The following is a 27,806-nucleotide window of genomic DNA, read 5'->3' on the forward strand; positions in this document are numbered from 1 at the left end:
TAAATAAAATTTAAAAAAAATAAATAAAATTCTTAAATATTAATGGCTGGCCAGCTTCCAGCAGGGGCCTCCATTCGCGCCCCCAGGGGTTTGAAAGCGACTTCGCCACCCGGGGACTGGGAGAGCTTCGCGCTGTGCCGGACGCTCTCCAGGAGCGCGCGAGTACTCTCAGGAGCCCACCGCGGCGGGGCAACGGCGGGGTCGGCTTCGGCCTCTCCCGTCCCCTAATCAAGGTCCGGGTTTAAAGCCCACACCGTCACCCCTTTGGCCCTGCGCCAGAGGCCAACCCCTCGGGCTAGGCCCCATCCACTCGACAAGACCATGCCCCCTCGCGTCTTGACCTCGCCCCCGCGTTCTAGCCCCTCCTCCTCGGGGGGAGAGACGACCCTCGTTCAGCCCCGCGTCCGGCCCCCCGCTCGCCCGAGTTTCCCCTTTCCTGCCCACCTCGTGCAAGGCCAGCTTGGGGGCCACTCGCCCCCGGTGTGCCCCTGGAGCCTCCCGAGACCTAAAGAAGTAGCGCGGACCTTGCCAAGAGCACGGCAAGAGCGGGGAGGAGAAGTGGGGCACAGGCGGAGCGACCCCTGCAGAACGCACCCCGTGTCCTGGGGCAAGGGCCGCCTCTGGGTCAGTCCCCCGCCCGCACGGACTGCGGGCGGGGCCGCTGTTTGTTCAAGCGGGCGGGCCGGAGAAGGCGTTTCTCTGCTGAGGAGCGGATCCGGGTGGCCCTCGTGGCCCCGGAGCGCTGTGGTGCCCGGGAGCCCGGGGTCTTGCCCTGCCCATGGCCGAGGGGCACGGGAGTCTGGGGGTGCGCCTGGCCCGCGGCTTGGCGAGACTAGGGCTCCGGAGGGAGCGCCGGGGGAAGCGGACCCCGGAGGAGGCCAGAGCCCGGGATAGGTGAGGGGGATGGAGGAGGGCTGCAGGGGCGCCCCTGGACCCTAGGGGTGAGTGTGTGTGTGTGTGTGTGTGTGTGTATGTGTGTGTGTGTTAGAGGGTAGTGGATGTTCAAAAAAGCGTGTATGAGTGTCGGAGAACATAAAAATATACGTGTCAGTGTACCACGATTTTGGATATATGAATGTGAACATGGTCTTTAGAAAGTACCTGCGCTCTTTTGAAACTTTGGAATAACTTTTGCAATTCCCGAAGTCAGGCGACGGCCCGTGGATAATGATTTCCTCTCCAGAGCCAGTTTAAGGGCAAACGTAGGAGCTGCCCCTGCCCCTGTGGACTTTGTCACGTCACAGGCCAGTTTCCCTCTGGTCTGCATTCCCTTTGTCGTGAGCATGACAGGCACCTGCTTTGTCAGAGACGGCGCTGCGTTTGCCCTCAGATGCCACGGGGCCGGTTTCCCCTGTCATCCCAGACTGTAGTAACAATAAACCTTTATGTGCCCCTTGCATCGTGCCTTACCTGGATTACCTCATTTAATCCTCATAGCAGCTCCATGAGGCAGGTAGTTCATGTGATTCAGTTGTGGAAACGGAGGCTCAGACAGGTGAAGTCACCTGCCCAGTCACACAGCTGGGAAGTGGTGGGGGCGGGGTTAGAGCTTAAGCAGTCGGACTCCAGAGCCCGGGTCCTGAAGCACTGGGCTGCTCTCTTGCCTGGGGAGATTTCAGGACCGCCAGCCAGGGGGCCAGACTTCCGTCCTCACCCTAGGTGCCCCTGGCCTGGTCACCTTGAACAAATTGCTTCCTCTCTCTGAGCCCACTCACTGATAGCTACTGTCTAAGTGGAAGGAAAAAGGCTGTGGATGGCAAAGCTGAATGGCTGGGAGGGGGCTAGTGAAGAGGCCCCCAGTGGCTCACAGGCCCTGTATCTGAAAAGAGCATGGAATGTGCTCACAGGCACCGGGTGTTATGTGTCTGTGTAGTTACCAGGCAATTTGTTCTGATCTTATCATGACACAGCTGTCTTTAGCAGCCCTGGGAGGGGTGGGGTACCTGAGGCCTGGGCTGGTGCAGAGGGAGAGGAGGGGTTTGTACTGCTCTCTCACACCAAAGGGGGAAGAGAGGGGAGGGCCTAGCCACCCTGGAAAGCCTGGAAGCCTGGGTGCCCCAGGGGGTTACCCACACCCTGCCACTGCCCTGCCCGCCCCCACCTGGAAGCCACGCCCTCTCCCATTACCCGGTCCGGCAGGAACCTGCCCTATAGGCCCCAGTGGCACTGCCCCTCCCTTTCCCCACTTGAGAGGAGGCAGGGTTGGCATGCTGGTGAGTCAGGGGTTGGGAGGACAGGGGAGGGACTGTGCATGCTCATGGGTCAGCGTGATGATACATCCCATGCGCGCACTTGTACTGGGTTCTCACCAGATGTGGTAATGGGACTCCAGCACTAAGGCACAGGCCTCTCTGAGCCCTGCTGATTGCCTTGGTGGGGGGGGGGCGGGGAAGGGGGGGTAGGCGGTCAAGGCACTTTTCCCCATATTGCCCCCATTAGTGCCACGATGTCCAACCAGCCTTTGGAATGGGACAGTCCTAGTGCCTAACTCCCAGGCTCACCAGCTGTGTGACTCCAGGCAAGTCACTTCACCTTTCTGGGCCTCAATTTCCTTATCTGAAAAATAGGGACATAATATCCACCTTCTAGGATTATTGTGAAGCTTAAAGGAGATCACGTGAGCGCCATACCTAAGGCTAAGCCTGGCGCTGGGAGGGCCTCAGCAAATGGCAGGCTTTGGAATTATTGAGGCGCTGTCCTTTTTCTATATTCTGGTCCTGCTACAGACCTAGTCCCCACTCTTGTCTCAAGCTCATCTCCTGTCTCTTTCTCTCTTTTGGGGAGTAGACAGCTGGGGGAGGGAGCAGAGGGGAGGCTGCTGCATAGACCTTGCCCCACTCCTAAGGTTTCAGGAGCTCGTCCTGCCTATGTGCCCTGAGAGAAGTAGGGGAGGGCCCCAGGGTCCAGTCTGAGGGTGGGAGGGGAAGAGGCTACTTCACTCCTTTCCCTATGCTTCCTTCCCAGGCCCTGGGGTGGCCGGAGCTGCCCTGACCTAGCCCAGGGCCTGGGCAGCACCAGCAATGTCAGCCTCAAGGTAAGAGAGAATCGGAAGGGGTGGGAGGGGAGGGTGGGGGGTCAGAAGCTCTGGGAGCGGCTGGGCCGGCCCTGAGAACCCTGACTTACAAGTTAGGCACCTGGAGCTCTCTAATCCTCCCTCTGCCACTGATTCACTGTGTGACCCTGCGGAGATCACTCCCCACTTCAGTTTCCCTATCTGCAAAATGGGGACAAGAATGCCGCTCAGAGTTGTTGTGAAAAGGAAAGTCATGGCTGGAGGACATCCAGCAAGGGGCCTAGATGCTCCAGAAGCCTGAGCTTCCTACTCAGTGCCTATGCCCAGGAGCCCCCTTTCTGCACTCCCTCCTTTAGCTTGACCTTGTCTCCTCTCTGGACCCTTTTCCCCACTTCCTGGCACAGAGCCCCAGCAGTGAAGCTGGGCCGTGGTTTAACCTTCTGGCCACAGTTTTCCCAACTTCAGTGGGGACTTGAGCCATGGCTTGAACGGTAACAGGGCGTCCTCCCTTTGGAGGAGCAGAAGACCTCCTCTGGCGGTGGCTCAAGCAGCCATGTGTCTGTGGTCCTGAATACCATTAGTAATTACACGCATTTAATTGAGTACTCATTATGTGCTGGTTCCTCTGCACGGCTTATCTCATACCATCTTCGCAGCACTCCCAGGAAGCAGGTGCTGTTATTATCATACCCATTTTACACACGAGGAAACTGAGATTGTGGCTAGGAGGTAGCAGAGCTGTGATTTGAGCCTGGGTTGCCTGGCTCCAGGCCCCCATATTAATCATGGTGCCCTCCTGTCTCTTGAGGTATTTGGTCCCTGGGGAGCAAGAGGCTGCACCTATTTCACAGATGAGTAAATCGAGGTATTTGGGATCAAGGGCCCCTGCTAGGATTTTGACCCCAGACTTGGCTCCTCTATTGCCAAGGACACAAACCTGTCCCTGAAAATTAGTGGTTTGGGAGCAGTGTCCGTATGGCCCTCTCCCCTCACTCCCACAGCCAGGCTGGGCTCCAGGGGAAGATAGCAGATGGAGATAGGTTTGTCGCACTTTCAGGGGAACCCTCTTCCCTGGATCCCTCATGGCCCAGGTACATCTCTATGCCCAGGTGCCTCCCAGGCGTGCTTGGGAATCTCAGGCTGCGAGGGTCCTGGGGTGGCGGGGATTGGCTACAGGCTCTCTGGAAGCCTGGAGTGGGCAGAGGCCACAGACACTCGTACCAGGCACGTCCATGCAGCCCCTAATCCCCAGAGAAGCTGCTGCCAAAGGGCCAGAGGCCTGTGGATGCCTGGGAAGGTGGCAGTTGGTCTGAGAGTTGAGCCCTCACTGAGTGACTTTAGTCGAGTCGGTGTCCTCTCTGGGCCTCACTTCCCTCATATGCAGAATGGAAGGCGGTAAGTGAAATGCTGAGCGCCTTCCCAGAGCTCTACCCTTTGTCCAGTTCTCGTGGCCCTTAGGGCAGCTCTGCTTGGTGTCAGAGCCCCGTTCAGCTTCTGCTGTGCCCAGGAGGGCAGTCAAGGGTGATGAGGGTGCTTGGAGGGTAGGGAGAAGTGCTGTCACCAGTCCCCTGCCTCTGCTTTCCCTTAGGCCCAATCCCACAGCTGCTCAGAATGGGACCTTTGGGCAGGGAGCCGTGGTTCCTGGCTTTGGAGGAGACGACACAGCTCAGGGCAGCCCCCTCAGCCCCTGGGGCGCCTACAGAGGCCAGCTGTGGGCAGTGCCTCTGACCTGGCCAACTATGTCTCCGTGGGACTGGAGAGCCCCTCATGCCCGGTGCCAGCTCCTGGAAGTTTGGAGCAAGGAACCCCAGGCTGCACTTGCCTGCAACCCCCAGGCACTGACCCCGAGGTGCCTGTGAGGCCTGAGCCACCAGGCAACCTGGAAAACCTGCTGCCCCGCCCAGCATCCTTCCCCACGGCAGCGCGGGCAAAGGGCAAGGCTGTCACACCAGGGCCAGCCCTGCCACATCCAGCCCGGACCCTACACCAGTGTCCCTCTGCCAGGAGGACCCGCTACCACATCACTGTCACCCTCCAGGGGCACCGGCAGGCACCTGGGGAGGTGGGTGGGGAACCTAAACCGGCCCAACCAGCTCTCCACCCCTGCGGCCCTGAGGAATCCAGGGGCTGGCAGGATCCTCCCCAGGGGCCCCGCCCCGTCACGGGGTGCCCGACAGACCTGCCCCCGGAGCCCCGGCTGAGCGCCCCGACGCATCAAGAGGCCACAGCCCAGCAACAGGAGCGCTGGGCCCACTGGACGCCCGGGTCCCCACACAGACAGTGAGTAGAGGTCGGTCCCCACATGGGGCGACAGCGGGAGGGGAAACTGGCCTGGCCGCCCCCTCTTGGGTTTCTGCCTGGTTTCTGGGCTTTTCCCACTCAAGGCCCATTCATTCAGCTCCCTGAGCATGAGCTGACTCTGCCATCTCCTGCCCACCCTGCTCTGTGCTCCTCTCCCTCCCCTCAGCCACAGGCTACCTCCCAGGGACTATTGCCACTCTTCTCCTCTGTCCACCTGAGGAGAGGGATAGCCTGTCATGGAGGGGGTGGGGGAGGGTCACCTTCTCCTCAGCAATACCCCCCACAGACCCAGCCTGGGAATAGGTGCCCAGCCAAAGGGCTGGGTGTCCTGGGAAAGCTGGAGTGGCAGAGGCCATAGACACTGCTTAACCTCTCTGGGCCTTGAGTTGTTGAGTAGATTTGCAGGTGGAGGTGAGGAAGGAGGAGGTGGTCATAGGACATGCTTTGAACTCCAGGGAGTTGGGCCACCCAAATAGCAGGGATGCTTGTTACTAACGCCTTAGTCGCAGCAATAATGACCCCACCTGGCCCTTGGGTGGTGACCACAGGAACAGGCACGAGGTTCCCAAGCCTCAGTTTTTATTTGCGTTGAAATGACTCTCCTGGATCTGCCTGGTAGGCCCAGAGGTAGAAGGGTGGGTCCCCTAGAACTCATTGAGGAGGGGGTTATGTCTCTAGGGCCACCAGGAAGGGGCACTGGGGCTCAAAGAGGGCTCTGAAAAGTTCCTAATGATGATGGTGGTGGCTGTCATTTCTCGCTTGGTTTTTCGTTTTGTTTTGTTTTTTTTTTAAGATTTTATTTATTTATTGACGGGCAGGGGGGCATAAGCAAGGGGAGCTGCAGGCAGAGGGAGAGGGAGAAGCAGGCTCCCTGCTGAGTAGGGAGCCCGACACAATGCAGGACTCCATCCCAGGATCATGGGATCATGACCTGAGCTGAAGGCAGATGCTTAACTGACTGAGCCACCCGGGGCCCCATGGCTTGTTTTCTAAGCATAATTCCTTTTATTTTTATTGTTTTAAAAGATTTATTTATTTATTTTAAAGAGAGCGAGAAAGAGAGAGAGAGAGAGCAAGCATGCTTATATAGGAGGGAGGGGCAGAGGGCGAGGGAGAGAGAGATTCTCAAAGCTGACTCCCTACTGAGCACAGAGCTGGATCCCACAACCCTGAGATCATGACCTGAGCCAAAACCAAGAGTCAGAAGCTTAACCTACTGTACTACCCGGGTGCCCCCTAAGCATAATTCTTTTAAATCCTCAGAAAGCCCCATGAAGCAGGACTAATCTCGTTGCCTGCCCCCATTGCAATAGGGAAACTAAGGCTCAGGGAGGTCATATCACTTGCCCAAAGTCAGCTAGAAAGTGAAGGAAGGGGTCAGAACTTGAACCTGGATGCTTGTGCTCTGAGCACCACTTTCTCCTGCCTCTCCCAGAGGCCTTGCTGGCCCTGTGCCGTCCGTGGAGGGTTGAGTGGTTGCTGTACAGGGTTTTCAGTGACCCCGTGGAGATGGATTTGGCAGCATCAGGAATGCCCAGGCCCCGGAGCAGGAGTCGGGGTATGTCATCCTGTCGCAAGAAAGAGAGAGAGGTGAGACCCAGGCTGGCTCAGGGACCTTCTCGGGTGCCCCAGCTGGGAGAGCAGAGAGAGGGAAGGTGGACAGAGGAGACAGGCCTTGGAGAGGAGAAGGAAGAAGCAGCAGGTTTAGCTGAGGGGACTCAGGCGCGACCTGCCGCTCCCTGGCTATTTTGGGACAAGGTAGCTAATGACAGACTCTGGCTGGAGGCGAGGGGCTCACTTAGAGAGGCCGGAAGCCGACCTCCGGGGATATCATCCCTTCTGTGACCCCTTTCTGGGGGAAGCATTCCTGGGTCAGGATTGGCCGAGGTTGGGGGGGCGGGGAGGTAGGGCACAGTCGGGGCTGCCCGTGGGGCTGTGTAAGACGCGCATGCGTTCACGTGTGTGTTTGAGGGCAGGCGGCTTTCACGAGGAGGAGGACTGCGAGTTGACCGTGTGTATTGTGAATGTGGACATGTGTCACTGTGTCTGTGTGTTTCTGGGTGTGTGTGTGTGTGACTCGTGTGTCCCCTGGGTCTCTGAGCGTGTGTCACTCTGTCTGACCGAGTCTGTGTAGGTGTGCGCTGGGTTGGTGCCCGTGTGGCGCGGTGGGCCCGCGCCGGGGTCCGTCTTGGTGTCAGTGTGTGCCTTTGTGATGCAGCATGTGTTTGTGAGCCTGTGGGCCTGTGGACTGGTTTGGCCTAGTTTGGGGGTGACTCACAGGTAAGCGGGGAGAATCCAGGACTTGTTGGGTTAGACCATGCTTTTTCCCACACTCCCCCCGCCCCCTCCTCAGCCTCTCCCTTTCCCGGCCCCACACACCTTGTTTGGAGGTCAGAGTCACCCTGCCAACAGATCCATTTCTGGTCTGGGGCCCTGAGGAAGAAAGGGCGCTGGGAATGAGGACTTCTGCTAGCCTAGGAGAGGCGTCCTGGGCCATTGGGGTGTGTCTTCAGAGCAAGGACGAAAGGGAGTGCTATGGGCAGGCAGATTCCAGCGTAGTTTGAAGAACACTCTAGCAGTCATGACCCTCCAGGGATAGGACAGGTCAGCTGTCAAATGGTGACCTCTGTATCCCCAGAAGTGTGCAAGCAGAAGCCAATGACCACGTGTTTATGGAATGAGTGACTGTCAGGAGTGTTGTTCAGGGGCTGGGCTGGCTTGAGAAAGGCGTGGAATTTTGATTGCTGGGAGGTCACTTACAGTATCTGATCTGATGACCAATGGCTTCCTTTGAAGCTCTTCTTGTTGCTTTGCCAAAACCAAGGGGGCCTTCCAAATGTGGTTCCTGTTTTTAGGTCCAGTTCTTTGGACCCCTGGACTCCTAGGATACCACCTTTGGGTGAACCAAACCAGGGCCCAGCACATCACTTAACACAATTAGCCCTGAATGAACGAATCAGTCAATCAATTAATCGATGACTTAGAACCCAGGCTCTGCCACTTAATGCCCTTGGGGGCAGGGAATCTCAGTGAAATCCTAGTTATTATTATTATTGCAGAAATAAAGAGGAGACTCAGTAGGGGGCTCAGTGAGCAGGTGAAGTTCCTTGGCAGTAGTCCCAGCAAGCAGGACAAGGTTCTGTTGGAAGAAAAGGGGCTCCTTAGTGAGGATGGGAGGGGGTCGTGGCCTCGGGCAAAGGGCTCTGATCTAGAGCCACAGGTGTCTGGTTGTGTCCTGCTCTCAGGAATTCTGGTCTGGGGAAAGGTTTGGGATTCATGTCAGCTCCCTACCTTCCCCCCACGAAGGGCTTTTCCAGGGCCACTCAGACCCTGTCAGAGCTCCCAAGGTTCCGGAGTCAAGTCAGGCTTCCCTGGGCCTCAGCCCCTTTCATCTCTGTTCCTCATAAAATCTGAGTCACTGCTAGGGCCACAGAGCAGGATCAAAGTTCTGGGTTCCACCAGCTTCTCAGGAGAGAAGAAGATAGACATGGGGGAGGGGAGGTGGGGACAGGGGTGCATTTCTGGCCTTAACTTCCCTTATAAGTGGCCTGGGGGCTGCCTCTTGGAGAGGCGTGGCCCTGAAGACAGGCTCGACCCGAGGCTGAGGATGAACAGCCTGACCTCTTGGGTCCTTGGGATCTCAGAATAGGATTGTCCTGGTCAGCACAGCCTGGAAGTTGGAGTGGGGGCTGGGTGGTCCCTCCAGGACTACTATGGCCCCCTTTAAAAGTAAACCTCCAAACCATAGAGTCTTGGTTCACCAGATAATTATTACATTAGGGAGTTTAGTACGGTGGTCCAGTGCTTAGGGTTGGGGGTCAAGTCTTGCGTCTGCCACTGTGTGATTCTGGTCAAGTTTCTTAACCTCTCTGAGCCTTTTTTGTCCTCATCTACAAAATGGGAATGTTTGTTTATAATTGATTCCTTGAGGTATCAAATGCATGGGATTCTTCTGAAGATTCAGAAGGACAATGAACAGAAAGCAGTTAGCGAGGTGCCCGGCCCATGAAGCTTGAAGGGGAGAAGTGGCTGGCCCAAGGTCATCCAGCTAGGAAGCGATCGGGTCAGGGAAACTCAGCGTTGCTGGAAGCCACAGCCCATCTTTCCTTCCCTTCCCTTATCATGGTCATGATCAGGGTCAGAACAGTCGCCTGGTTTTCTAGTTTTTGGCTTCTGGAGGACTAGACCCAGGGCTCCTTGGGCAGAGTTACAGCCCCATCCATAGACCAGTGAGTCCGACCCATAGGCTTTTTTGCTCTCTTCCTTCTCTCTCCTTCCAGGCTCAGGCCTCAGCTTCACCCCTTGAAGGACCCTGGCATTGGGGGTCGTCTGAAAGTGGGGAGATGGTGGGAGAGCTGCGAGCAGCATGCCCATTTTACAGATGAAGAAACAAAGGTCCAGAAAGTCAAATGAGTTGCCTGGGGTGACCGAGCCTGAGCTTGGCAGGGGTCATTACTCTGTACTGCCGAGAGCCACCCTCCCCACCCCCTGACCCTATCTCTCTTCTTCTGGCAACATCTGCAGGGAGCTGAAGCGCAGGGAGCTGAGGACACCTCAGGACAGGTTGCTGGGGCCCAACATGGAGGAGGCATGCGGGCCCCCGGGTCAGGCTGAGGCCCCAGTGGTGAGCACCATGCTGATGTGGCGGCGGCCGCCCCCTGCCCAAGAAGAGATGAAACACCGTTTTCACAAGGTGTCCCTGGTGTCGGGGGAGCAGACAGAAGGCCCCTGGGGGGAGATGTTTGAGTACAGCCACTGTCAAGAGGAAGTCAATGGCTTTGCAACACGGGAAGAAACGACTGTAAATTACCAGGGACCCCGGGATGGGTCCAGCTCCAAGAGCTGTCAGAGCCATGGGCCCATCTTTTCTAAGAAGTACACGCTACTCCCTAAGGAGAAAAGGCCAGTGGGAAGGCTGAAGGAGGCCGGAGGCCAGGGTGATGGCAGCCCCCCAGAGCCCAGGACTGAGCCAACACACCCGGGAGCCGTGGCCAGGACTGAGATTTTGGTGCCCCTGCCTGGGCCCCGTGAGCCAAGCCCCCACCCAGGTGTCAGTCTCATCAGTGGGAGCCCCCGGATCCTTGAGGAACGTCGGGTGACACGCACCGTGCAGACCACCGTGGTGGTGGGAGGGCACGTGGAGCGACGGGTGAACAGCTCTGTGACCATGGGGCCGGTGCCGTCGGGTGAGGCCCTGCCGAGGGGCCGCAATGTTGTTCGTGCCATACGGGCGGTGGTGGTGAACCCCCAGGCTGAGGGCTCACCAAGCCGCAGTCAAGCCCGGGAGCTGCTAAGTAGCCTTGTGCCTGCTGAGCGTAGCCCCCCTGCCAGCCGGCTTCCCAGGCCTGTGGCTGTTGTGCCAAGGAGTCCGGGTCTGGGCGGCGGCACAGGGGTTGTGGGCTCAGGGCAGGTCCCTGAGACAGAGATGGCAGAGCCAAAGGACAAACCTGCTGTGGTCCCTGCACGCATCCCAGAGGATGTTCACCCACCTCAGAACCAGGATGTCCCTGCAGCTCACCCAGACCAAGCCCAGAGCAGAGCCCCAGATTCCAGAGCCCATGGGGTCCTAAGGGTGCAGGGAGCCTCCAGCCCCACCCAGCCCCCTCTCCAGATTTCTCAGGGCCATGCACTGTCACCCTCCTCTCCCAGACGCCAGACCCGTACCCCCTCCCTGGACCCAGTCCGCCCCCCAGAGCAGCCTGCAGTGCCCACTCACCCCAGGACCCAGCTCACTGTCAAGCCCAGGGGACCCCTGGCCCTGCCCTCTGTAAAAAGGGAAGGGTTCACAGATCCCTCTCCCGCCACCATCCTGCCCGAGGTGAAGAGCGAGGTGGTTGTTACAGTCCCTGGACAGCCTCTTCCTCCATCCTCTACAAGAAGGAAGGCAGTGCCAAGCTCAGGAGGGCTTTCTGCTCCATCCTCCCCAAGGAATAAGTTTGTTCAGGACTCTGAAAATGTCCCTATCTTCTCCCTCAACCAGGAAGAGGTAGCGCAGGGCCCTGGTGTCCAGGCTGACCCATCCCCCACCCAGAAGGAGGTTGTGCAGGGCCCTGGTGCTCCTGCCGCCTCATCCCCCAAGCCAACCAAGGTTGTCCAGGTCCCAGAAGGCAGCCCTAGCACCCAAAAAGAGGCTGTCCACAGTACTAACGGCGGCCTTGCTTCTTCTCTCAGCAAGGACAAGGCTGTTCGAGGCCTGACTGCTTCCACTATCCCATCACCCCAAAAGGAAGAGGCTGTTGAGGGCTCTGAAGTGAGCCCCATCTCATCTCCCACCCAAAAAGAGGTTGTCCAGGGTTCTGGTGCTTTTGCTGCCCCATCTCCCACCCAGAAAGTGGCCATCCAGGATGCTGCTCCTCTCCCTGCCCCCTCCTCAGGGGGCAAGGTGTCCCCCAGCCCAGGAGGCCCACCTGCTCCAGCGCTGATGGGAGTAGAGGCCGGCCTGGAGTCCCAGCTTGTCCCTGACTCCACCGAGGGCAAGATGCTCCCAGAGACATCCAGGGAGGAGGAGCTGGCCCTGGCTGCTGACCTGGAGATTTTCCTGGACACTCTGCGGGGCATGGAGCCCCCCGAGATCCTCCGCACTCACCGGCTGCCACGAGCCCCCCGCTCCTCCTACCTGGCTATGTATGCTACGCTGCCTGCCATCGAGGAGGACCAGCCCGGACCAGGGGTGCTGGGACCCAGCCCCCAGGAGGCACCCACACTAGAAGAGAAAGAGGGGGAGGAAGAGGGGGAGGAAGAACCAGAGAACCCCTACCTAAGCGACGATGAGAAGCTCCAACGCAGACAGGAGAAAGCCAGGTCCAGCCCCTCCTGGGACTCTCGCCCTGCGAGGCCCCCCCAGGTCTCTTGTTCTCCTCTGGAGATGATGAAGAAACATGTAGCAGATGCCAAGGGCCCCCACCTAGAGCTGGGGCCAGAGTGGCAAGCAGGGGGCAGGCCCCCTTCCCGTCTTGGAGGCAGCCTTCTCTTCGGTGGTCTGGTGCCCACCACGCAGGAGGCCCCCGCCTCGGAACCACTGGGCACAAAACTATCAGCTCTGCCACCCCACATGACACCGGGGCTCAGGAAGGTGCCAGGACAGCTGCCCCTGCTGTGCAGCGAAAGGCCACTGTTGGAGAAGCCTGCTTGTGCCCGGCCCCCGGAGGGGTGGGTGAGTAAGGCCTTCGATGAGCAAGGGAGGGCTCCTGGCCTCACCTGGGGCAGGGTTTGGATGATATGAGGATCGTGGCACTGGGAAGAGAGTGTCCAGAAGCCAGAGGCTTGGGTCTGATGTCTAGTTCAGTGTGATCTTATACAAGCTACATCTTTCTGGGCCTCAGTTTCCCTATTCACACCGCAGAAGGCTTGTGATGTGGAGTCCAAAGGGCTTAGTGGCTCTGATCTCTTGGAAGCTGGGGAAGGGGAGTGATAGGCATTCACCCCCTGGAATGGGGTGATGAGGTTCCTGGAGGTTGGTGACATTCTCTGTGGGCCAGCTCTTTGGGAGTGGAGGCCAATAGGGAACATGTGGGATCCTTGGAATGACAGGTTGTAGGGAGGCAGTAAGGAGTCCACACAAAAAAGTAAGACTTTTTATCACCTCCCTCCATGCCAGAGCCCAGCATTGAAGACCCAGGGCAAGCCGAACATCAGGCCTGGAAAGGTAAGGCGGCGGGAGGCCATGGGGGAGGCAGGGAGCTGGGCACAAGGCCTGAGGATTCCCTCTGCGTCCTCTCCAGATGATCCTCTTCTCAGAGCCTGCCTGCCAAGGCAGCAGCAGGGAGGTCTGGGAAGACATTGCCGACACCTCCGGCTGGGCCCGCGTGGCCTCCGTAAGGGTGGTTCGAGGCTGGTGAGTGCTGACTGCCAAGGCGAGGCAGGGGGCTGCTTGTGGACCTGGGGGATGTCAGGGTGGTGAGAAGTACCTAGGCCAACCTGGCAGAAACCCCCTCAGCCACCCTGCTTTGTGGCTACCTCCTCTCCCCACCAGTGACCCTGGGTCTCTGTGCCCACAGCTGGATGCTCTACGAAGAGCCAGAGTTCCGGGGCCGGAAGCTGGTCGTGCCTGAAGGAGATGCGGATTTAGGAGTCTCGGGGCCAGCGTGGAGCACCCAAGGCATTGGCTCCCTGAGGCGGGTTGTCTGCGTGAGTGGTTGGGAGTGGGCGCCAGATGTTGCCCTGTCTTCCCCAGGCTCCAGGCCCTGAGGAGGGGGACAGCCCCAGGTGCCTGGAGTCGGAATGGCCGGGAGAGCTCATAGGGGTGAGGAGCCTGAAGGGGGCTTACTATGGATTCCTGACCTCAGAGCCCAACCTGTGGAAGAAAGGAGTTCTGGGGTGCTCGGCCTGGCTTGGGGACACAGGGAGCAGACAGAGGCCAAGCCCCAGCTTGGGAGAGCAGCCTGCGGAAATTTGAGCGGGACTTGGACACGGGTTCAGTTAGAGCAACAGAAATGGCTGGGAGCGAGGCTGTGGGTGCCGGCCCCCGCCCCCCGCCCCCGCCCCGGGCCCAGGATCTCAGGCCCAGGGTCAGACCCAAGGTGCTACGATGTTTGTTCATTTGCTCACAGATACTGGTTAATGTCTGCTGTGTGCCAGGCACCATGCCAGGCAGTGGGTGGGTGGAGGAGACCTGCTCTCTGCCCTGCAGGACTCGTGGTCAAGCTAGGGTATGAGGGTGGGACTTGAAGCAGGAAAAGCATATAATCAGATTAGGGATTTATAAACATTCCTCTGGCTGCCAGGAGGAGAAATCCAGGACTCAGGAAGACCAGGCAGGGCTGTGATTTCCAGGTGAGGGGCACATCTGAATTTGAAGGGAGAGGTGTGTGGTTTGAAAAGGCACAGTCAACATGATAGTTTCATATCTGTAAAGTGGGAAAAAACAATACTGTTTTCGTACCACAGATTTACAAACTACCAAAATTAAGCTTGACAAAACCGTCTTGGCCACTAGGGAGAAGAGAAAGCCCTAACTCTAAAAGCAGGGCCTATCAGACTTTTTTTTTTTTTTTTTTTTTAATTAAAGTACATATAACTCCAAGACGGAGCTGTTGCAATCCTCCTGGTAAAAGGGCGAGAGCTGACGAGTCTTAACCAGGGCAGTGGCCCAGCTATGCCAAGGAGGGAATGGTTTTGAAAGCCTCTCCAGAAATACACAAATGTTTGTGGACAGTTTAGTGTGAGTTTCTCACAATAAATTCATCTTCATGTAGGAAGTAACGAGATAGAAGAGAAAAAACGAGAGCTCTGAAGTCAGGCGACCCTAGTTTCATTTCATTCATTCCGCATGGATTGGGTGCCGAGCGTGTGCCAGGCTCGTGGGAGGTGCTGGTTGCAACAGTGAACAAAAATTACATTGCTCTGTTCTTTGCCCTGCTACGTCCAGGCTTTGTGCCCTCAGGCAGGCCGCCTAACTTCGATGAGCCTCACTTTCCTAGCCTGTGAATGGAGTAAGAATGCCCATTGGGAGGGCCAACTGAGACAGAGTAGAACATGCCCTTAGCACAGTGCCTTGCACTCAGTAGGGGCTTCATAAGCGTTTGCCGAAGGAGCGAGGGAATGAAATGATCTTAGCGGGAGAGAAACACTCAGAATGCAGAGAGGATCCACTGCTGCCCGGGGTGAGATGCAGGTAGGAGCCAGTCTGGACTAGGGCAGGAATTGTTTACAAAGGAAGAGTCAAAGTTAGACTCAGGAAAGAGCTGTCCACCCTCTTCATCTCTGGGTTGGATTATCAGGCTACCCAGAGGCAAGGCGAACGGCGTATGGCACTTGGCAGACTCCTGCTGGGAACTCTGGTCACAGGTACCAAAGGTCGAGCACCAAAGAGATGGCTTTTCTCAGGCTTGTCTGGCGCACCTTGCGGAGAACATTCCAGTCACCCTCTGGCTTCTGTGGAGATGGCCACAAAGGTCTCCCAGGAGTGCCCTGCTGGACAGGCTTGGGAAAGCAGTTAGGGGCGGGGTGGGGGGTAGTCTCTGAGGGGGGCTGTTTACGCTCCCTTTTCCACCTCTCTCCTGCAGGACTACATTAGCCCAGAGATCATCTTGTACTCTGAAGACGGCCTCAAGGGGGAGCAAGTGAAGCTAACGGATGCCTTGGAGGACTCCCAGGACCCGGAGAGGCCCCTGCAGGTGGCATCTGCCACTGTCTCTGCAGGACTGTGAGTCAGGGCAATTCTGGAATCCCTTCATTTAACATTCATTGTGCTGGGTGCTGGGGACACAGAGGTGACAGGACACAAGTCCTGCCCTCAAGAAGTGCTTAGTCTACTGGAGGGGACGTGCAAGTACGAAGGCAGTGGTGATCAGAGTCCCGGGATTGGGGAGCACAGAAAAGCACCAAACCAACCCGAGGTCAGAGAAGCCATCCTGGAGGAGGAGACACCTCAGCTGGGATGAGTTGGCTGCAGAAGAATCTCAGCATAATGAGAGCAGGGCATGAGGGACTTTCTATGTTTTGTTCACTACTCTCTCCCTGATGCCTGAAGCAGGGACTGGCATGGGGTAGGTGCCCCTAAATATTTGTTAACTGAATGGGGAAGATCTAGCAGATGGAACAGCACCCGCAAAGGCCCAGAGATGAGAGATCTAAGACTTGAAAGTTCAGTCTGGCCCAGGAAAGCAGCAGGTGGGGAGATGTGAGGGCCAGGAGTATAGCAGGGGGACAGATCAAAGGGCCTCGGTGCAGCTGGACTATATTGTGGGGCTAACGGGGAACTACTGGGGGCCCCTAAGCAGGTATGTGTGCAGGAAAGAACTCTCCAGCTGTGAGAAATTAGAGCGCTCCAGGCCAGAGGAAGGGGGATGGATGGAGTGAGTGGCTACTGCAAGAGATTATGGGGGTCTGAAATATCCTCCAGCATTGACTTGATGGGGGCTTCTTCCCCTAAACCTTCTTCTCCCCTCTAAACCTTCCCCCCATCCACCAATCTGTGTCCCTGGGTATCTGGGCTACAGCTGCCTTTCTGCCTCCTCCCCCCCCCACCAGGTGGTTGCTGTACCCCAAACCCTTCTTTGAAGACACTCCCTGCATCCTGGAGCCTGGAGAGTACCCCACCTCAGAGGCCTGGGGTACATCAGACCCCAGGGTGGGCTCCTTGAAGCCCATGCGACTGGTAAGGGGCAAGTGGTCACAAGTTAACCTCGTCCTGCAGGTTGGGGGAAGAGGCAGGGCCTGGGGGCCTCCTGCTGAGAATGGGATCTGGGAGAGGGGGAATTAGCCCAAGGGCTGGGGCAGAGGGAAGACAGGGGGTTGGCCATTTTCAGGGGTCTCAGGATCAAGTAAATCCTGGATTACCAGCCCCATCTGTCTTCTTCCTTTACCTCTGGGCTGGTGTCTCAGCTCTGTCTCCTCTGCAGGGCTGCCCGAGTGTGGAGAAGCCAGGGGAGCCCAAGGTAAGAGTCTGCGCTGCAGGGTCAAAGAGGGCCTTTGGGTGGGATGTGAATGTGCGTGTGGCTCTCATAGCCTGGACCAGAAGACAGGGGAGGAGAGTGCTGGGGAACAGAAGCTGGGTTTGGGAGGGTGGAATCCTATGGGCTCACTGGGAACTGGCTTTTGGTGTGTAAGGAGGTTAGAGGTAAGAGAAGAGACAGGAGTTACCTAAGAGAATGGAGCTTAGTGAGAGTGGGAGGACTTAGCTCTGGGCCAACTATCCCTGGGCAGGGCCTCCCTGGGCTGGCTGGGTGTGTTTCAGTCCAGATGGCTCCCCACCACCCTCTTTCCCCCAGGTTGTGGTTTATGAGGCCACAGGCTTTCAGGGCCAGAGCTGGGAAGTGAGCAGAGACATCTACAACCTTCAGCAGCCAGAGGACAGCCAGAGCCCCCACCTGGCCTCTGTGGGGTCCCTGCGAGTTCTTGGGGGCTGGTGAGGACTCTGAAACTTTTCTCCTACTTCATCCTCCCTTCTGGCCTCTACAATGGAGATTGGGGAATGGCCCGGGCTGCCTAAGGGTGGGGGCAGCTGTCTTACACATCCGTGGGCCTTCCTGAACAAGTCTGTTTGTCTGCCCCCGCCTTACCCCAGCTGGGTGGGCTACCAGAAGGCAGGCTTCCGGGGCCACCAGTATCTGCTGGAGGAGGGGGAGTATGCTGATTGGTCACACTGGGGAGGCTTTGACGAGAGGCTGACCTCCCTGCGGGTCATCCGGACGGTAAGCAAGGGCAATTGGGCCATCCCTCTGCCTGTGGCCACAGCCAGACATCCCCCCCGCCCCAACCTCCCCCCCCCCGCAAGTACAATCTGTTGAGGGAAGAGTTTGTGTCCTCTTTCCCAGTTCTCCAGGGCACCTGGAAGTGTTCCCTGAGGTCTTGCCCCTTGCCTTCGGACTGCTCTTCCCCAGTCCACACTGATCGCCTCACTGCAAAGTCCCCTGGTGGGCTGCGTCCCCGGGGTCTGGGCACTCCCAGGGATTTCCGTGGGTGGGCAGGAGAGACCTGACTATCCCTGGGGCCCAGGACTTTGGGGAGCCGGCCGTGGTGCTGTTTGAGGCCATGGACTTCGAGGGGCATGGCGTGGAGGTGAGAGAGCCATTGCCGGACGTGGAGCTGGCGCGACACGGCCCCCACACGCAGGCCATCCACGTGCTCAGCGGCGTGTGAGTGACCCAGGCTCCGGGAGCGAAGCGGGCCAGGAGCGGTTTCCTCGGAGGAGCCGGCTCCGCCCCGCTGACCCGGGCCCCGCCCTCCCTGCAGGTGGGTGGCCTATCAGAAGGTGGGCTTCTCCGGGGAGCAGTACGTGCTGGAGAAGGGCGTGTACCGCAACTGCGATGACTGGGGCGCGGGCAACAGCGCCCTCGCCTCGCTGCAGCCGATCCTGCAGGTGCGCGCCAGCCGCGGAGGGCGGGGCCCTGGGGGCGGGGCCCACCGCTGCGGGGAGCGCGGGGCGGGGCCTCTGAGAAGGGGCGGAGCTAACACGGGCCTGAGCGATGGGATTGCTGTGGAAAGAGTTGGGAAACTGAGACTAGAGGCTGGCACCCTCCTTAAGTCCCAAAACTTTGGGCCCTCCCTCCAGGTCGGCGAGCACAATCTGCACTTTGTCTCAAAGGTAAGGAGCTGGTGCGGGGCCTGTCTCCTCTTCCCTATTCTCTCTGTCTCACTCCATCGCTCTCCGTTCTCAGCTCTTCTTGTCTCTACCTGCAGATTCAGCTTTTCTCCGGTCCCGACTTCCTGGGCGACCACATCTCCTTCGAGGATGACCAGACCTCCCTGCCCGCCTGCTTCCAGGTCCAGTCTTGCCGTGTCCACGGGGGCAGGTGAGGATGTGGGGGAGGCGAGAGGCGGGGCGCACCTGCCGCACCTGCCCGGAGCGCTTAACTCAACTTGGAAATCCAGGCTGCTGGAAGGTCTTTCTTTGAAATGATTTCTTTCCTTCGGCTTCCTTGAGATGAGCTATTCTGTCCGGAATCATTCAATCTTAAAGGAAACCAAGCAAAATAAAGTTTTAATGGAAAACGTAAAACTTGTAGGTAGTATAGGATAAAGAACTCCAATCTTGTTTCATCTATCTCTCTGCCTTTTTTTTTTTTTTTTTTAGTGGAGCATTTAAAATCCCTGACCCAACATAAAATTTTACAGGTAAATACTTAAATATGTATCTCTAAAAAGAAAAGACTGTCCCCAACCCACATAGCCATAATTTATTATCACAGCTAATAAACAGTGGTTTGTTAGTATTACCTAATACCCAGGCCATGTTCAGATTTCTCCCGTTGTCTTAAAAAAGTGCCTTTGTGAAATTGATTTGTTTTTCTCAGGATCCAAACAAGGTCCACACATTGCTTTTGGTCAGTTTGGTCTTTAATTTGTAGCAGTTCCGCTCCTTTCTTTTTGTTTTATATCATTCATTTGCTTAAAGAAACCAGTAGGGGTGCCTGGGTGGCACAGTTGGTTAAGCCACGGACTCTTGGTTTTGCCTCAGGTCATGATCTCAGGGTGGTGAGATCGAGCCCCCCAGGAGCCCTGTGTCTGGCTCCATGCTGGGGGTAGAGCCTGCTTGAGATTCTCTCTCTTCCTCTCCTTCTGCGTCCCCCCTTCCCCCTCCCAAAAAAGAAAAGAAAACCAATAATTTGCCCTGTAAGTTTCCCATCTTCTGAATTTGGCTTATTGCTTCCTTCGGGTGCCTTTTTTCCCTTTGTGTCCGATATTTCCTGTAAACTGGTAGATCTGGAGACTTGATGAGATTCGGGGTGTATTGTTCTGTTGGCAAGACTATATAGGTGGTATCCTGTACTTCTTACTACATTACCTCAGGCACATGCCTGGTTGTCCCACTTTTAATGATATCAAGATCCCTACATTGTAAGATATGCCATTTAAACAAAATAAGATTTGTCATTTACCTCTCACCTAATGGTATTAGCATACAGTGATGATAATTGCCTAGACCCTCTATTTCTTTAGAGGTTACAAAATGATGATTTTAAGATTTTTGGTATTCCTTCTACATATGTTGGCTGGAATACCTCTATAAAGAAGAGCTTTCCCTTTTCTATTATTTGTTTACCCAAAATGGTTTATATAAAAAAGGCAGTTTGATCCTTTCCCAAGGATCAGTTTCTCTTGATCAATTTTCAGAATAATTTCTGAATTGGTGCTCTAGCAACCTCTAGAGCTAATGAGATATTTTTTAAATATTGTTATGAACTCATGGATTTCTATGTAATTGAAATGCCTCCGTCCATTGGAGTTACTATTCTTTTGTGTGCTCTAATCATTCTCTCTTTGACAAAGGGGAGCCCCTTCAAATTGTCTGCTTCTGATGTGACTCCAGTAGTTTTTTTTATAATTTCCTTGTTTTCCTGGTACAGTAAGTTGCTCCAGGATCATTTTGTACATTTTTGCCCTAAACTTGGATTTAATTATCTGCCAAGGGACTCCGATTCCAATGGTATTTAGATGGAAGCTGGATGTTTCCAAAAACTATAATACTAATATTACTAACAGTAAAAAGCAGTGAATGCTGTTTGAGATTTCTCTGTGGTTCTTTTTGTCCTCAGGACATTCACCAACATCCCACTTGGTATGTGCAGTTCAAAATATCGTTTTTAAGACATTTGAAATAATACTTTTTGCTCGTATGGTTATGCCACCAACCTGATATACAGTTAGGTTCATTTATTTTATTTAATTTATTTAAATTTTTTGGAATACTTTCCATTTTTACTTAATTGTTTTTTAATTACATGACAAATTTACAGTGTCCCTGTCTTAGCTTGGGCTGCTGTAACAAAATATCATAGGCTGGAAGACTTAAACAACAGGAACTTATTTTGTCACAGTTCTAGAGGCTGGGAAGTCCAAGGTCAAGGTGCAGGCCCATTCTCGGCTCCCCGGCGAAGGCTCACGGCGAAGGCTCACTTCCTGGCTAGCAAATAGCTGCCTTCTTCCTGTGTCCCCATGTGGTGGAGAGAGCGCTCCTGTGTCTTCCTCTTGTACAGGGACAGTATACCCATCATGAGGCCTACCCTCCTGACCTCATCTGAACTTCCCAAAGGCCATCATATTTGAGGTTAGGACTTCAACATATGAATTTTGGGGAGACACATTCAGTCCAGAGCAGTTCCAAAGCTAAGTCAATCAGTAGGACCTATCTCTAGCCCTATGATCTTTTCCCCTCTCTCCCTCATAGGTAATCTTTTGTTTTTTCAGTGTTTAGGTAACTCATCCATTGTTTCTTTTTGAAAATATAAGGGAATATACTCTCATATATAAATTTGTATATAACTATAGAAACCAAATATATGTGTTGCCCCCTTCCCCCGTTTTCTTACACAAAAAGAAGCGTACTACAACCTGGCGAATACTAAAGACCACTGAATTGTACACTTTAAAGAATGAAGTTTATGGTATGTGCATTATATCTCAGTTTTTCAAAAGGGAAGCATACTATAAACACTGTTCTGCCCCTTGTTTGTTTTTCCTTAACCGTTTGGAGATCATTTTATATCCCTTTAAGAGCTCTTGCTCATTCCTTTTTACTGCTATGTTATTATACTCTACATTCTTAGTTTAATCAACTCTCCCCTGTTAATGGACATTTAGGCTGCTTCCACTCTGCAATGGCCACCAACACTGCACGGAGAACTTTGTGCATGTGCCATTTCAGGTTTTTGAAGGAGGTTTTGAGATTCCAAGAAATGGGATTGCTGAGTGATTATGCATAGAGTTTTGCTTCATATTGCCAAATTTCCCTCCATAGGGGCAGTATGATTTCATCCAGTCATTTCTGAAGGCTTGGCCTCAGTCTCTTGCTGCAGGGCCTGTTCATCCTTGACCTCCCATGGCCTAGTGGGGGGGGGGGGTTCACAATCAAGTCTGCCTCCACTCTGCCGCATCTCAGAAGGCCTGGCAGGCCAAGCACAGGATGTGACAAGCTCAGATACCTCCTCACATCCCCCTACTCTTCCCCTTCCCCAGCTGGATCCTGTTTGATGAGAAGAACTTCGAGGGTGACCAACACATTCTCTCCGAGGGCGAGTTCCCCACTCTCACAGCCATGGGCTGCCTAGCCTCCACAGTCCTGGGCTCTCTCCAGAAGGTACCCCTGGTGAGTAACTTTGTCCAGGTCCAGGCAACCCCTGGGGCAGGAGGTGCTGCTGAGGGCATGCCGGGTACCGGGTCTCTTCTCACTGTTGGCTAGGCTGCTGGAGCTTGAAGCCAGTCATCGTCAGAACCACCCCAGGTCCCTCCGAGCCCGTGGCTTCAGAGGCAGTTTGACTTTACTAGAGATTTATTGAGCGCCCACCGTGACAGGTCCTGGGGATGCTGAAATAAGTCAGACACAGCCCTGCCTTCGAGGAACCCATGGCCACACTGACATAAAGATGACAAGGCAGTGGTGTGACCAGATATAGAGGTGGTCTGAGGACAGGAGGGACTAGCACCCAGGTGATCTGGGGGCAGGGGCCGGACTGCGGAGAGGGGCTTCCGTGTGGAAGGGAGCGGGACAGAGAGCTGGCTCCGCTGTGTGGGGAGTTCGGGTGGGTGGGGACAAGGCAGTAGGGTTGCCACTCCAGTAAGGGGCGGGGGGGGGGGGGAGGGGGGGAGGATGGACCCTGGGCCAGGGAGGAGATGGAGGGAAGCGGCCTGGCCATAGTAAGGAACCGGAGTCTGGAGGAAGGGGTGGGCCAGGCACGGCAGCCCAGCAGACGGTGACCACCGAGCTCCAGGCAGTGTGTAAAAGGCTTCCCCTGCACTCAATCTGATGAGCTTTGTCACTGCCGTCAGCTCCCTTCTCCAGATGTGAAACGGAGGCACAGAGAGGCCGTGTGACTTGTTCCAGGCCCCAAAGGTGGTGACAGGCAGAGCTGAGTTCTCCCCGAGGCAGCCCAGCTGCAGAGTCCAAGCTTTACAAGTACACGTTGGGCTCTGCCGGCAGACAGACCTGGTTCTGAAGCCCAGCTCTAGGGACTTGAGCAAGTGGTTTGATCTTCTCCAGACTCAGTTCCCCTTCTGTTAAGCAGGGATGATAATAACAGCACCTACCTTACAGGGTTGTTGAGAAGTTATAGTGAGATCAGGTAAAGCACTTAGCACAGAATGCGGCGGGTGGTAAGCCCTGAATACACGAGAACCACTATAATTACTGCTGTAATTACTACTCTTAGAAGCACCATTAACTGGCACTGGGAGGAGGTTTGAGGGGGCCATGGGGGGCCCACTCGGGCACATGCTGCATCTGAGAATCTGGGGGACACCCAGCTGCCAGTGTCCAGGAGTCCAGGGCCCTGTGGGGAGGAGCTCAGGAGGGAAGAGGGCCTGAAACACGGATCTGGGGATTGGAGTATCGGGAATTTGGGGCCGAGGTGGGGGCTGGGGCTCTCTCAGCCTCACCGCTTTTCCATGCCCCCGGCCCCAGCACTTTTCAGAGCCCTCCATTTTTCTGTATGGACTGGAGTGCTTTGAGGGGAAGGAGATCGAGCTGGACAGGGAGGTGCGCAGCCTGCAAGCCGAGGGCTTCAACAACCACGTGCTGTCCGTGCGGATCAGGGGGGGCGTGTGAGTGTGTTGGGGGAGCTCAAGGGCAGGGGCTGCTAGGGAGTGAGGGCTGGGTCCCTGGCCTCTTGCCCCTTTCCATTCCCTTCTCCTCCCTGCCCCCAGCCAGGAGGGAGGGAGAGGGGCAGTGTGAGGAGGGCCTTGGACCCCAGCCTGGATCCTCCAGGACCCTCCTCTGCCCTGCAAATCCGAAATCCACTTCCCGGCCCCCCTCTCCTCCCTCGGGACCCTAACACCAGGCAGAGGAGTCTCAGCATGAGAGAAAAGGAGGTGGAGAATGTTCTGACATCTGTGCCTCTCCTCCACCTGTCTGTCTGTCTATCTGTCTTCCTCTCTGCATCTCCGGCACCTGCGGGGCCCAGCTGGGTGCTGTGTGAGCACAGTGACTTCCGGGGCCGCCAGTGGCTGGCGGGCAGCTGCGAAATCACCAGCTGGCTGACGTACAGCGGAACGCAGAGGGTGGGTTCCCTCTACCCCATCAAGCAGGTGCGTAGCGAGTCAGCTTGTGTGTCTGTGCCGGTCTGTTGGGCCGTGTGCTTCCCATGTTTCCCAAACTCAGCATTTGGGTACTTTTGTCACAATTTTACCACATCGTCGTTCCTCCTGAACCATTATCTACTTAATATTTTTCTCTAAACCAACTCACTTTTTCCCTTTATCCTTATGCCAGGGACTGATATCCATAAAATCATGGGTTTGATGTGTGTGTATGATTTTTCTTTAATTGGCATTATAATAAATACATTACCATTAAATTTTTAGCCATCTGTTTACCCACTTAGGACTAAAAATCATCGCATGTGCCTCCCTCTGGGAAACACTGGAACACCTGGAAACACTTGGGTTTCTCCAGGTCTGAGAGCGCATGTCTGGACCTGCTTCTCACTTATGTACATGTGCGTTGATGTGGAGGCATGGCCATGGGGCGCGCGCACTCCCTCTCGGGGTGTTTCCGTGGCTGTGATGTTATTTGTATCCATGTGTCTGTGCTATGGAGGTGATGTGGTTGTGTGGGAGGTGTGTATATGACTACACGTGCCTGCTTTTGTGCCACTGTTGAGACAGCGTGTGTCCTTGTATGAGGATCTTTGTGTGGCCCCTAAATTCACAGACTCTTAGGACAGCATTGCTAGAAGAAAGGTTGGAGGTTATCTCTGGCCCCCACATTTACAGGTGGGGAAATAAAGGTCCACAGAAGTGGAAAAGGATTTGCTCTGCAATCTTGAGCAAGTACTGTACCTCCATGGACCTCTTTAAAATGGGGATAATGTAGGGGCCACCTGGCTGGCTCCGTCGGTAGAGCGTGCGACTCTTGATCTCAGGGTTGTGAGTTCGAGCCCCACGTTAGGTGTAGAGATTGCTTACAAAAAAGCCCCCCCAAAAAAATCTTTAAAAAGAAATAAAATGGGGGATAACACATGTGATGGAGTTGTCTTAAGGACTGAAGATAAATAATGTCTGTAAAGCTCTTAGAACGATACTTGAGTGGGTAAGCACTCAGCACACGTTAGTGGTGGTTCTTCTATTATTACCATCACCACGATCCAAGACCTCTGGCTGATCTGTGGCAGAGCCTGGTCTGATTTGTGACAACTGGGTGTCTGCCCCACACCCGGGCCAGTGTTCTTCTTCAGCACGGGTGTGTGTGCGCATGTCTGTATACCTACCCAGGCAAACATGGGGTGTGGAGTCAGCTGGCAGGGGGGCTGCATGTGCATGGCTGCGTGTGTCTGTGGGTTTGTGGCTGCAGCAAACTTCTGCCCAACCACGTGGACCTGGGGCGTCTCTGCCAGTGTGTCCCTGTGCATGTGGCTGCGGGTGTCTGTGGTCATGCGTGAGCACCACGGATGCACCCCTGATACACGTGTGTGAGAGAAGAAGCAGGGCCAAGGAAGGCTTCAGGGCAGGAGGGAGGGCTTGGGGGGCTGGGGATACTTGTGGCTCCCGAGCTGAGGGTGTCAGGTGCCCAGCTGGGAGCATCCCTGCCCTGGGGACCTCTCACTCTCTGCTCCCCCTGCCCACCCCCCCAGCGCCGGGTTTATTTCCGCCTCTGGAATGCCGCACTGAGGGGATTCCTGGCGGTGCCAGACCACGTGGAGGACATGAAGGCAGGCCGTGTGGTGGTCTCCGAGCCCCAAGCGGGAGGCAGCTCCGTCTGGTACTACGAGCGTGGGCTGCTGAAGAACCAGGTACTGGTTGAGGGACTGGGACGGGAACACTAGAGCCCCAGGTACTCGAAGGTTCCCTGCGTGGGGAAGCAGGACCTGCCTTCGGGCCAGAGAGACAGAGAGAGACACACACCTACCAGGACCCTGGGGAGGTGGGGAAGACTGCGGGCTCTGCTCCCCTGGGCCATGTGGGCTCTTCTCTGGGCCTCAGTTCCCCATCTGCAAAACGAGAGCATTGAACCAGATACTTCTAAGGGGACTCCCAGCTCTGATATCCTGGGACAGACCTTGGATCCTATTAATAAGGATAGATTCACTCCACGAACATTTCCCGAGCACCTGCCCTTCCGAAGCCACATCGTAGTGGGGGAGAGACAGAAACCATTTAAATGAGTAAAATACCTCAGTACGTTAGGGGACGAGAAGTGCATGAGAGGAAAAATCAATGAAAGGGAAACAAGGAGTATCAGTAGCTCTGACAAGGGGAGCCCTTCCTAAGAAGGTGGCATTTGAGGGAGGCAGCCATGTAGGTATCTGCAGGAAGCATGCTCCCCGCAGGGGGAACAGCAGCGGAAAGGCCCTGAGGTGGGAACCTGCCTGGCAACAGGACTAGCCGGCTCCCCTCACGGGAGGCAGTGAAGGGAGGGAGGGAGGGAAGTAGCAAGAGAGAGGAGGTCAGAAAGGTTACGGGGGTGTGGGTCTTTGTAGGCCACGGAAGGAGCTTTGCTTCTTACTTGAAACGAAAGAGAACCTGGCTCTGTGGCAGGTGCTGTGGTAAGCCCTCTACATGAATGCCTCGTATGATTCTCAGAGGGCACTATGGGGCAGGTCTTACTCTACTCTCTGTTTTATAGGTGAGGAAACTGGAGCACAGAGAAGTTAAGTAACAGGCTGAAAGTCACACAGGCAGTTAGTGTGTGGAAGCTTGTCTGACGCGAAGTCTTGTGCTTTGGGAGTCAGTCACAAGAGGCTTCCTGGAGGAGCTATTTTTCCAGAACTTTTATGGTTTTTCACATGGACTGCTTGCATCAGGCAGCACTCAGAGGTTCCCATCCCCAGGGACTCCAGTGCGCAGAAGGATCAAGAGATTTGCCGAGGGTCCCAGTCCCTGAGAGCCAGGATTCAAAGCTGGGTGTGTGTTAAGGGTGTCGGGTTTGGCCGAGTCCCTGATGACCTCCTGGGGCCTCAGGTGGCCCCTACCATGAGCCTGCAGGTGATCGGGCCCCCCAGCACAGGCTCCAAGGCGGTGCTGTGGGCTGAGAGCCGCCTGCCCCGCCAGACGTGGAGCATCAGTGAATTGGGCCACATCTGCAGCCAGATGTTTGAAGGCCGGATCCTAGATGTGAAGGGTAAGGGGGCCTGTATGTGGGAGAAGGCACCTGGGGGGGGGGGGGGGCTGCAGCCAGTGGGGTCCTCAACAATCTCTGACCATCTCCCCATCTCTCACCCCTTCCCCCAGGCGGCCGGGGCTATGACCAGGACCATGCGGTGCTGTGGGAGCTGGCCAAGGACCGGGCGTCCCAGATCTGGACCGTCCATGTGCTCTGACCGCCCCGTTCCCCAGCCCTGGAGGCTTTCCCTGGGATGGAATGTTTTTATAGGTTTTTTGTTGTTGTTGTAACATAAAGCTGTTTTCTAATATGCTCCGAGGCGCCCTCATCTTTGTGCACCTTGATATTTGGGGATGGGGTGAGGATTTGTTCCCCTGCCTTCTTTGCCCTATACTTGCCCTCCTTTCCTCCCAGCTCTGGTTCTGGGGCTCAGGTGTAAGGCCTCCCTCGGCCACCAGAGGGAGCCCTGGGCCCAGACGAACTGAGGAGTGTGGTCTTTTATTGCTGTCACCCCAAATGATGGGTTCCAAGAGCCGGCTCTGAGCCAGGTCCAAATGGGTCCCCTGAGCTGTGGGGCACAAACAGAAGCCAACCCCCTTGGTACCTGCCCTCAGAGAACTCACAGGCTAGTGGAGGATTCCAACAGGTAGGGTGATACACTCAGTGGTAGGGTAGGAAGGGAAGCAGAAGGATGCACAGAGGAGGTACCTGAACCACTTAGGGGCACAGGGCAGGCCGCTGGGAGGAAGGGATGCTCAGCTGAGATGTGGAGGAGGGGAAGGAGTCAGCCAGGCTAGAGGGTGGCAGAGGAAAAGTGTTCTAGGGATGCAGATAAGTCGAGGGGTGAAGACTTGGAAGTTCAGTGTGAAGGAGTTGCAGCGGGCCAGGCAGGAGAGGTGAATGGGAGACACACCCCCAAGGACCTTGCCCACCAGCATCCCTCTTAATTTCCCCCAACCCCGGTCTAAAGGCCCAAAGGTTTGGCATCTCAGGCAAAGAAGCCAGGACAGGGAGTCT

The 27,806-nt window shown here is 55.7% G+C and overlaps 1 protein-coding gene across 2 annotated transcripts; it reads left to right on the forward strand.

Annotated features, from left to right (window-relative positions):
* Positions 1–702: 702 nt before the first annotated feature.
* On the forward strand, positions 703–27,102 carry CRYBG2 (crystallin beta-gamma domain containing 2). Of its 2 annotated transcripts, none has more exons than XM_088022551.1 (22): positions 703–894; positions 2,965–3,034; positions 4,602–5,293; positions 9,839–12,467; positions 12,912–12,959; positions 13,036–13,148; positions 13,312–13,441; positions 15,319–15,458; positions 16,286–16,412; positions 16,657–16,692; positions 17,026–17,162; positions 17,322–17,448; positions 17,753–17,892; positions 17,990–18,116; positions 18,309–18,341; positions 18,437–18,549; positions 21,713–21,842; positions 23,154–23,293; positions 23,653–23,776; positions 25,321–25,479; positions 26,648–26,807; positions 26,918–27,102. In XM_088022551.1, exons 1-22 carry the CDS (start codon positions 779–781, stop codon positions 27,004–27,006), a joined length of 5,580 nt encoding a protein of 1,859 aa, XP_087878677.1. In that variant the 5' UTR covers positions 703–778; the 3' UTR covers positions 27,007–27,102. The 2 variants fall into 2 exon arrangements, with proteins under 2 accessions (XP_087878677.1, XP_027969352.2); XM_028113551.2 differs by lacking the exon at positions 703–894 and adding an exon at positions 2,192–2,213.
* Positions 27,103–27,806: the final 704 nt, after the last annotated feature.

This window comes from Eumetopias jubatus, unplaced genomic scaffold (genome assembly GCF_037043125.1).
Source record: "Eumetopias jubatus isolate StellerSeaLion01/CBP00866 unplaced genomic scaffold, mEumJub1_p1.0 scaffold_4, whole genome shotgun sequence".
NCBI classification, from domain to species: Eukaryota; Metazoa; Chordata; class Mammalia; order Carnivora; family Otariidae; genus Eumetopias; species Eumetopias jubatus.